Below are 10003 nucleotides of genomic sequence, written 5' to 3' on the forward strand. Positions count from 1 at the left end.
CCCAATTGTTGGACAATCCTGGCTATGCCTCTGATTACATGTTCAGTGCATGTTACTTAAAAGTGGTGTGCGTGTGAGAGTCAGCTTCTCTGTACAGCACTCACTATGTTCCAGGACCTGTGGAGTAGGGTTCTGTGTTGCAACATGTCCACGGCGAGCACTTGCGAGTGTCGGGATGTGTGTATCCGACACACTTGGGGCCAAGCCGGCTCACTGAACTTCACAGTCTCCCCAGACAAGTATCATCTCGCAAGGCATTGGCACCCATGTACAAAGAGGTCACCAGGTACGCGAACTCCGCCCCCAACATGGCAAAGTCAGCACTTCTGCTGGCCAGCCATCACCAGAAGTCAGGCTCTGGCCCCGGGAAAACAAAACATTCTCTATCCATGCTCCCAGACTGTGGAACCATCAACCGCCGGCTCGGCCCGAACTCATGCGAGACCAAAAGAGAGGTCGAACCCCTCCACTTCAAGGAGCACCTTCTTAACCCTCAGTGAGATATGGCCCAGAACCTGAACTCATGCAAGACCAAAAGAGAGGTCGAACCCCTCCACTTCAAGGGGCACCTTCTTCACACCCAGTGAGATATGGCCCAAACCCCGAACTCATGCAAGACCAAAAGAGACGTCAAACCCCCCCTCCACTTCAAGGAGCACCTTCTTAACCCCCAGTGAGATATGGCCCATACCCCGAACTCATGCAAGATCAAAAGAGACGTCAAACCCCCCCTCCACTTCATGGCGCACCTTCTTAACCCCCAGTGAGATATGGCCCAAACCCTGAACTCATCCGAGACCAAAAGAGACGTCAAACCCCCCCCCCTCCACTTCAAGGAGCACCTTCTTAACCCCCAGTGAGATATGGCCCAAACCCCGAACTCATGCAAGACCAAAAGAGAGGTCGAACCCCTCCACTTCAAGGAGCACCTTCTTCACACCCAGTGAGATATGGCCCAAACCCCGAACTCATGCGAGACCAAAAGAGATGTCAAACCCCCCCCCCTCCACTTCATGGCGCACCTTCTTCACACCCAGTGAGATATGGCCCAAACCCCGAACTCATGCGAGACCAAAAGAGACGTCAAACCCCCCTCCACTTCATGGCGCACCTTCTTAGCCCCCAGTGAGATATGGCCCAAACCCCGAACTCATGCGAGACCAAAAGAGAGGTCGAACCCCTCCACTTCAAGGAGCACCTTCTTAACCCCCAGTGAGATATGGCCCAAACCCCGAACTCATGCGAGACCAAAAGAGAGGTCGAACCCCTCCACTTCAAGGAGCACCTTCTTAACCCCCAGGGAGAAATGGCCCAGAGCCCACCCATCCCAGTGTTACTTCTACCAGCCGCCCTCTACAGCCCTGAAACATCTTCCCCACCAACTGGGCATGTTCCCCGCTACCCTGCATGGTGCGCCAGTAACGGAGTCTATATTCAATCTAACGTGTGCCTGTAACCTGACCATTGACTCGCGAATCTAGTTATGCGTTCTGTACCCATCACAAAATCACTGGGCACCCATCCTTGCCCCATGTAGGACTGTTGGAGAATGCCAGTCTGGTGCGCACCACGGATTGGTTGGTTATTGGTAAGCCACACCCTGTGAACTGAATCTCACCCTTCCAAAGGATCTTGCTACGGAGATAAGTCAACCATCAAGTTATTTATAAAGGGCGCCCACTGGTGAGTAACGGATGACTAGGAACCCAATCACGCCTTTGCATAGACTCGGGTAACAGCGGGATCCAAACTTTTTCAGGGTGGGCACCATACGGCAAAACAAAGTTCATAGCTGGAAGGTTCAGAGTTAAATCAGAAGCACTGGCATTGCTCTTGGCAACCCTCCACTCCTAAAGGGGAAATACCAGAGGCGGCCTGGGAACCAATAGTGGCCCGGTATTGCGCTGTCCGGGCAAGCCCACACCTCCGAGTGGGGGGGTTGGGGATTTCTGCCCCAAGAACATTTGGGGAAACGGGTCCACATAGTGAATGCTATTCTTCCGCCCTATATCTGCGCCTCCGAGGAAGAGACTCCTCCTCCCAATGCTGAGGTCGTGTGGAGCGAGGCGTGCTCAGTTCCAGGCCTGTTCACAGCACCGCGCGCGTTTACTCTTACGTCGAATGCGCGTTTTTGCTGCGTAGCCAATTACTGTGAATGGAATGTTTCACGTGCTGCTTATTTCAATGCTTTACGTTCGTACACTGTTTTTATTTTATACATAAACTGCTGTGGTGGAATTCGTATTGTTTATTCTTTGATGGCAATTACTGTTTTCTGAATAATGAAAGATTAAAGTAGGAATACTAGCACACATGTACATAAAAAAAACGGACATAACATTTTTCGAGAGTGTGTAAAAACATTAGAAGTTTAACCAGCGATTGACTTGGAACGCATGTGGCGGTGGGGAGAGGCGGAGGGAAGCATCAGGGGGCCCAGGGGAGGGGGCAAACGTAGAGGAAAGCAATGGTACCCAGTCCGCCCTGTGAAAGGCCAGATACAAACCAGGATCGATCCATTTATTTATTATTTTCATTTTTAAACTGCTCACACAGCCCGAGTGCATCGAGGCGCTGGTACAGGTATATGTCTTACTTGGGTATTTATAAAGCGCTTAATACCCAGAGGTTTCTAAGCGCGGATCCGTGTATCAACCTGCGTTGCTTCGTGGCGGCTTGTTTCCAAGATGTGCACGTTGCTGCTTGAGCTATCCTCCCTTCACAAAAGAAGTATCTTTCTAAAGATACACATGGTCGGAGACTGCTGGGATGGTTATAGGAAAAGGCCATGCTCCGAGCAGAATGGAACCCTGCCCAGGGGGGCTGCTCTATGAAGAGGGCCCAGCGCTATTCTCTAGTGAAGGTTCCCACTAGTGACTGCTGGGTTATTTGCAACAATCCACACTAGGCACTGATTCACAGAAGGTTGTCCAATGGGGTTTTGCAATTATAAAACGCTTCTGTGAATTAGGCCCTAAATACGCAACCGCCGCTTGACCCACGGAGGAGCGTCACTTTAACTGTATTTGTTGCGCACTTTGGACTGTATCGTGTGGCGCACGGACCCTTGTCCTACAGGCGATCAGTGAACGGCGTGTAATGTTGTTCTACATGGTGAATGTTGCGTTGTGTGTACGGCCCCATTCCTTTGCAATGTTCCTGGCCCCGTAGAGGAGGAGGAGGAGTGCTGCATTAATGTGACGTTATAAGGTTCCCACTGGCGGCTGAAGAGTTAACTGCAACACGTGCAGACTATTCAGCTAAGCATCCTGTGGCACTGTGGAGGATGGGTCAGTCAATGTGTTGACAAGGCACACACTGAAGAGAAGCGTCGCCTGGCACAGCTAAAGGCCCTCGGGGGAGTGTTGGGTTACTCTTATTTATAAGGCGGCCAGTAGTGAATGCTAATACTAATACGCAACAAGTCCTGCCTGGAACGGTGCCCTGCCCCGGCCTTTCTATCTGATAGACTTATATTGCGCGCACTGTACAGCCGAGGGGCAAGAGTGGTACTCCTTGATCTGTGGTGGCGATGTATGAATGTCGACTTGTAGGACACATCCACAGAATGGCCTCTTAGGGCTACGTGTTATTCTGTGGTGGAGTTGCAGGCATGCACACCCACAGACTCTGTGCAGCCCAGGGCCGGCTGACCCGTTACCTTGGTGTTGTGGTGAAAAGACGAGCAGAGGTGTGATCTTATGGCTGGCAATAAAGGGCTATGGTGTTTATTGCAAACAGTAATATCATAAAAACATTTGGGTAAATTTAACCAAAACACACAATGATAAACAACTGTTATCTTTTGGGCACTGGGCCAGTGGCATCTACCTGGCCTGTGCCGGCAACTTCTTCCCACGACTTCGTGGGTCCCGTTCGTTGCCCTGTTTTTATTCTCTTCTCCTCTCTGTTGGGGTGGGTGGGTTTTGGGAAAAGAAGAAGAGAGTCTTCTGCGTCCACAGAATGACCAATGGTGCTCCATACGGAGTACCAAAGAGAACTGGTTTCCTACTACCAGTTCTCTGCTTATATTAGTTTTGCAATGCCTGCAGGCACGCAAGATTCCAGGGTCTTCCTGCCCCTCTGGTCCGCTAGTGCAGACGGCCAGTCACACCTAGGTGTGGCCTTGGACATCCCTTCCTGCCCTACACCTGATGGGTCCTCCATTGTTGCACCCTCCTCCCCGCGGCGTTGTAGGTGTATGGGAGGGGTGGGTCAGGCGAAGCAGCGCCAGGCTGCCACTTCCTATTTTCAGCAAGGGCTGCCTGACGCCCCCTTGCCCCCCCCTGATAATCCCCATGTGCCCTTGCTCTCCCTTGGTGCCCAAGTCTGCGCACTTGGCCAGAATCGCCTCTTGGCGCTACTCCTTGCTCTGTAGTGGAGTTGTATGAATGTCCTACACACCCACAGAATCGCCTCTTGGCCCTACGCATTATTCTGTGGTGGAGTTGCATGCATGCTTATGTGTACGACACACCCACAGAATCGCCTCTTGGCGCTACTCCTTGCTCTGTAGTGGAGTTGTATGAATGTCCTACACACCCACAGAATCGCCTCTTGGCCCTAAGCATTATTCTGTGGTGGAGTTGCATGCATGCTTATGTGTACGACACACCCACAGAATCGCCTCTTGGCGCTACTCCTTGCTCTGTAGTGGAGTTGTATGAATGTCCTACACACCCACAGAATCGCCTCTTGGCGCTACTCCTTGCTCTGTAGTGGAGTTGTATGAATGTCCCACACACCCACAGAATCGCTTCTTAGCCCTAAGCATTATTCTGTGGTGGAGTTGCATGCATGCTTATGTGTACGACACACCCACAGAATCGCCTCTTGGCGCTACTCCTTGCTCTGTAGTGGAGTTGTATGAATGTCCCACACACCCACAGAATCGCTTCTTAGCCCTAAGCATTATTCTGTGGTGGAGTTGCATGCATGCTTATGTGTACGACACACCCACAAAATCGCTTCTTGGCGCTACTCCTTGCTCTGTAGTGCAGTTGTATGAATGTCCTACGCACCCACAGAATCGCTGCTTAGCCCTAAGCATTATTCTGTGGTGGAGTTGCATGCATGTTTATCTGTACGACCCACCCACAGAATCGCCTCTTGGCGCTACTCCTTGCTCTGCGTACGAGTGTGGCAATGTTTACATGCAAGGTACACACCCCACGCAATGACGAGCAGCGCCTCTTGGCGCTGTTCCCTGTCCTGTGGATGACTTTTATGACAATAGTCACAGCCGCATAATGAAGAGTGGACTTACCGTGGAGCCCGTTGGGGATGCTGCGGTGGTGGTGCGGGGGCGCCGACAGGTCGTCCAGGGACCTCCGGACTACCCCGCCCTTGGCCTCCAGCCCCTTCAGGTGGTGGTGGTCCGGGCTGCCGGCGCTGCCCGCGCTCGACGTGCTGCTGCCGTCGCCCACGTCCCGGGCGCCCCCGGCCAGCTGCCCCCCGATGCTGGCCTGGCTGTCGATGGAGCTGCGGGAGCCGGGACCCCCGCGCTCCTCGTCCAGCAGCAGGAGCAGCTCCTTGAGCTCCAGGTTGTCCCGCAGCAGCGCCTGCTGGCCGGCCTCGAGCTCGGCCAGCTTGTGCTGGTAGGCGGCCACCTCGTGCAGCACGCCGGCGGCCGTGTGGCGCCCGAAGCGCTGCCACTCGCGGCACAGGCGCCGGCCCTTCTGCCGGTCGTCGTCCAGGAAGCAGCAGAGCTCGCGCAGCTCGCGGTTGTCGTCCTGCAGCTTCTGGTTCACCTCCTTGAGGCCGCGGATCTCGAGCAGGTGCAGCTGCAGCCGGCGGTTCACCTCCTTCATCAGGCTGCCCTGCTCCAGCATCAGGCTCATCTTGTCGGCCTCGGCGCGGCGCAGCCGGCGCAGCAGCTCCTCTTTGCTCCAGCGCAGCGCCTCCTCGTCCGGCACCTTGCTCAGGTCCTCCTGGGGCACCTCCAGGGAGCCCGTGGCCATGGCGGGCTCTGCGCGGAAGAAAAACTCGCTGGAAATAAACGGTGCTCGGAGAAAGTCCCTCTGCTGCTCGCTCACCAGCCCGCCCTGGCCGGGGGAGGGAGATCACCTGGGAAGCCACTCATGACCCAGGGACACTTTGGGGAAACTCATCCCGCGCTGAAGTGGGCTCCGGGGGCGAGAGGCGCTCCTGTGAGCCGGGGAGGGACTTGCTCCCCTTGGCTCCGGTGCCGCTGATCGCAGCTTCCGCGTCTCCGGGGCGGTGTCACTTCAGAGCGGTGTGGAAGCACGCAGATAATCAAGGGGGTGGGGAGTTTAAAATGCACCCCCAGCTCAAGAGATGCACTGGAAGGTTGAGGGGGGGGGGGGGGGGGCGGCTGCTGTGCCCTGCTCTCCCGTGCGGCTGATCGCGATCTCCTCGCTTCAGGGGGGTGTCATCTCAGCCCAGATTGGAGTCACTGGTTCCGATCCGCTGTCAGGTCGGAGGTGGCCAGGCTGCTCCCCGATCCCCCGAGCAGCTGATCCGGCGATCCCTGAAGATTTAGCATGGGATGTCAGCCTGGCTTGGGAAATCCGCAGGTCTGCTGTGGAAAGAGGCGAGGGGATTTCGGAGTGTGGCCAGGCAGCGCCGGTGTGGGGCCGCCTCCAGCATGGGGTGTCTGTTCAAAGCCCCGAGAAGCCCTCTCTGAACTCCTCTCGGCGGCCCCTCTGATCGCACTGGTGAACTGCACGGGAAGCTGGAGCCGCCTCCCAGAGGTGGGCAGACTCGGCTCGGGATCGCCCTCCTCCTCCTTCCTCCCTCCCCTTCCTCCCAGGCTCACTCTGTGTTACTCCAGGATTAGAGATAGCAGCCAATCCAGGCCCGGGGCAGCTTTCAAAGCAGGTAACGTAGAGGTGGGGGCACGCCCCGTGCTTTCAAGGGAGGGGGCGGGTTCGTGCTGGGAGCGCTGTCAGTCAGTGTGAGAGGTCGGTCCTGCGGGGTACGGTGCGACCTGAGAAGAGAGCCCTGGAAAGTGGCAGTGCAAGCTCTCAGCAGAGAACCTGGGCGCCACAAACAAAGTGGAAGACCACATCCCTCAGCAGAGAACCTGGGCGCCACAAACAAAGTGGAACAGCGCATCCCTCAGCAGAGACCCCGGCAACGCAAACGAAGAGTCAGAGATATCTCTCAGCAGAGAGCCCGGCTGCCACAAAGCTAAGTGGAAGAGGGTATCTCTCAGCAGAAAGCCCTGGTGCCACAAACGAAATAGCAGAGATATCTTTCAGCAGAGAGGGCAGGCAACAGAAACGAAGTGGCTGATTTGTACCTCTCCCCGGTTGGCACAAGCGAAATGGAAGAGTGCATCCCTCAGCAGAAACCCCGGGCGCCACAAATGAAGTGGCATAGATATCGCTCAGCAAAGAGCCCTGGTGCCACAAACTCTCAGGAAAGACCCCTGGCGCCACAATGTAAGTGGCAGAGCTGGGGAAAAGCGCATCCCTCAGCAGAGAGCCCATGCACCACAAACAAAGTGGCAGGGCGTAGCTCTCAGCAGAGAACCTGGGCGCCACAAACAAAGTGGAAGACCGCATCCCTCAGCAGAGAGCCCGGGTGCCACAAAGCGGAAGAGCGTATCTCTCAGCAGAGAGCCCCTGGCACCACAAACAAAGTGCAAGAGCGCACCCCTCAGCAGAGAACCTGGGCGCCACAAACAAAGTGGAAGACCGCATCCCTCAGCAGAGAGCCCGGGGTGCCACAAAGCGGAAGAGCGTATCTCTCAGCAGAGAGCCCGGGTGCCACAAACAAAGTGGCAGGGCGTAGCTCTCAGCAGAGAGCCCCTGGCACCACAAAGTGGAAGACCGCATCCCTCAGCAGAGAACCTGGGCGCCACAAACAAAGTGGAAGACCGCATCCCTCAGCAGAGAGCCCGGGTGCCACATATGAAGTGGCAGGGCGTAGCTCTCAGCAGAGAGCCCCTGGCGCCACAAACAAAGTGGAAGACCGCATCCCTCAGCAGAGGACCTGGGCGCCACAAACAAAGTGGAAGACTGGATCCCTCAGCAGAGAGCCTGGGTGCCACAAAGTGGAAGAGTGTATCTCTCAGCAGAGAGCCGGGTGCCACAAACAAAGTGGCAGGGTGTACCTCTCATCAGAGAGCCCCTGGTACCACAAAGTGGAAAACTGCATGCCTTAGCAGAGAGCTTGGGTGGCACAAAGTGGAAGACCGCATCCCTCAGCAGAGAACCTGAGCGCCACAAACAAAGTGGAAGACCGCATCCCTCAGCAGAGAACCTGAGCGCCACAAACAAAGTGGAAGACCGCATCCCTCAGCAGAGAGCCTGGGTGCCACAAAGCAGAAGAGCGTATCTCTCAGCAGAGCCTGGGTGCCACAAACAAAGAGGCAGGGCGTAGCTCTCAGCAGAGAGCCGGGTGCCACAAACGAAGTGGCAGGGTGTACCTCTCAGCAGAGAGCCCCTGGTACCACAAAGTGGAAGACTGCATGCCTTAGCAGAGAGCTTGGGTGGCACAAAGTGGAAGAGCGTATCTCTCAGCCGAGAGCCCAGGCTCCACAAAGTGGAAGAGCATATCTCTCAGTCGAGAGCCAAGGCTCCACAAAGTGGAAGAGCGTATCTCTCAGCAGAGAGCCCGGGCGCCACAATCTAAGTGGCAGAGCATATTTTCCAGCAGAGAGCCGGGTGCCACAAATGAAATGGCAGAGGTATCGCTCAGCAGAGAGCCCTGGCATCACAAGCTAAGCAGAAAAGCGTATCTCTCAGCAAAGAGCCGTGGCGCCACAAACTAAGTGGAAGACCGCATCCCTTGGCAGTGAAACTGGGCGCCACAAACAAAGTGAAAGAGCGCATCCCTCGGCAGAGAAGATGGGCACCACAAACAAAGTGGAAGACCGCATCCCTCAGCAGAGAACCTGGGCACCACAAAGAAAGTGGAAGACTGCATCCCTCAGCAGAGAACCTGGGCGCCACAAAGAAAGTGGAAGATCGCATCCCTCAGCAGAGAACCTGGGCGCCACACACGAAGTGGCAGAGCGTAGCTCTCAGCAGAGAGCCCCTGGCACCACAAAGTGGAAGACCGCATCCCTCAGCAGAGAACCTGGGTGCCACAAAGTGGAAGACCGCATCCCTCAGCAGAGAACCTGGGTGCCACAAACAAAGTGGAAGACCGCATCCCTCAGCAGAGAGCCCGGGTGACACAAACAAAGTGGCAGGGCGTAGCTCTCAGCAGAGAACCCCTGGCACCACAAGCTAAGCAGAAAAGCATATCTCTCAGCAAAGAGCCCTGGCGCCACAAACTAAGTGGCAGAGCATATTTTCCAGCAGAGAGCCGGGTGCCACAAATGAAATGGCAGAGGTATCTCTCAGCAGAGAGCCCGGCGCCACAAGCTAAGCAGAAAAGCATATCTCTCAGCAAAGAGCCCTTGCACCACAAACTAAGCGTATCAGAAGAAGAGAAGATTGGTTTGAATGTGTGGACTCGAACTCTCATCTGAGGTGTGGGTGCAAGAAGTTGCTATAAGTGTGAAACCCCCCAAAAGATTAATGTTGCTAGCAGAGGCCCCAGTAATCAGACAGGTAGATTTGGGTGACCCGCTATCAGCATACCTCTAGTATCAGGATGTCAGTTGTTAAGAGTGGTGCATGAGAGCATTCCCCCCCCTTTCAACAGAGGGAGGCGTAGGGTTGAGTTAGGGCGAGGGTGTGTAATGAAGCAAGGCTTGCTTCTTGAGGTAAGTTACATACTCTGTATTGTCCTTGGTCCAATGGTCATTCAGGGTTCATGGAACAGTAGGATAGGTAGGTACACAGAGACACAAGTACTAACGTAGGACACTGGGTATCCACACATAAAGAAAGCCCCTCTCATCCAAGTCCCAACCGTCCCTCCAGAACTCAGAAACCCCACATTTGGGCTTACTGCACAAAACACCCAGACTCGCTTGTAGTGGAAAAGGTGTCATGACTGGAAGAATCTTCGACCCACTCCTCCTCACCTGTATCTTCCCAGGAACTCTCCTGCCTTTCTGTCTTCTTCTTTAGTCTTGACGGCT

General features: G+C 55.1%; 1 protein-coding gene across 2 annotated transcripts in view; it reads right to left on the reverse strand.

Moving 5' to 3' along the window:
• Positions 1-6742, reverse strand: part of CCDC85C (coiled-coil domain containing 85C) — a 472165-nt gene extending 465423 nt beyond the window's left edge. Inside the window, exon 1 of one of the 2 annotated variants that reach the window (XM_069637426.1) lies at positions 5267-6742. In XM_069637426.1, coding sequence (XP_069493527.1) covers positions 5267-5960 — 694 coding nt within the window. In that variant the 5' untranslated portion in view covers positions 5961-6742. The remainder of the gene's footprint in view (positions 1-5266) is intronic. The other variant, XM_069637427.1, reaches the window with a different exon arrangement.
• Positions 6743-10003: the final 3261 nt, after the last annotated feature.

This window comes from Ambystoma mexicanum, chromosome 14 (genome assembly GCF_040938575.1).
Source record: "Ambystoma mexicanum isolate Mex_15411 chromosome 14, UKY_AmexF1_1, whole genome shotgun sequence".
NCBI classification, from domain to species: Eukaryota; Metazoa; Chordata; class Amphibia; order Caudata; family Ambystomatidae; genus Ambystoma; species Ambystoma mexicanum.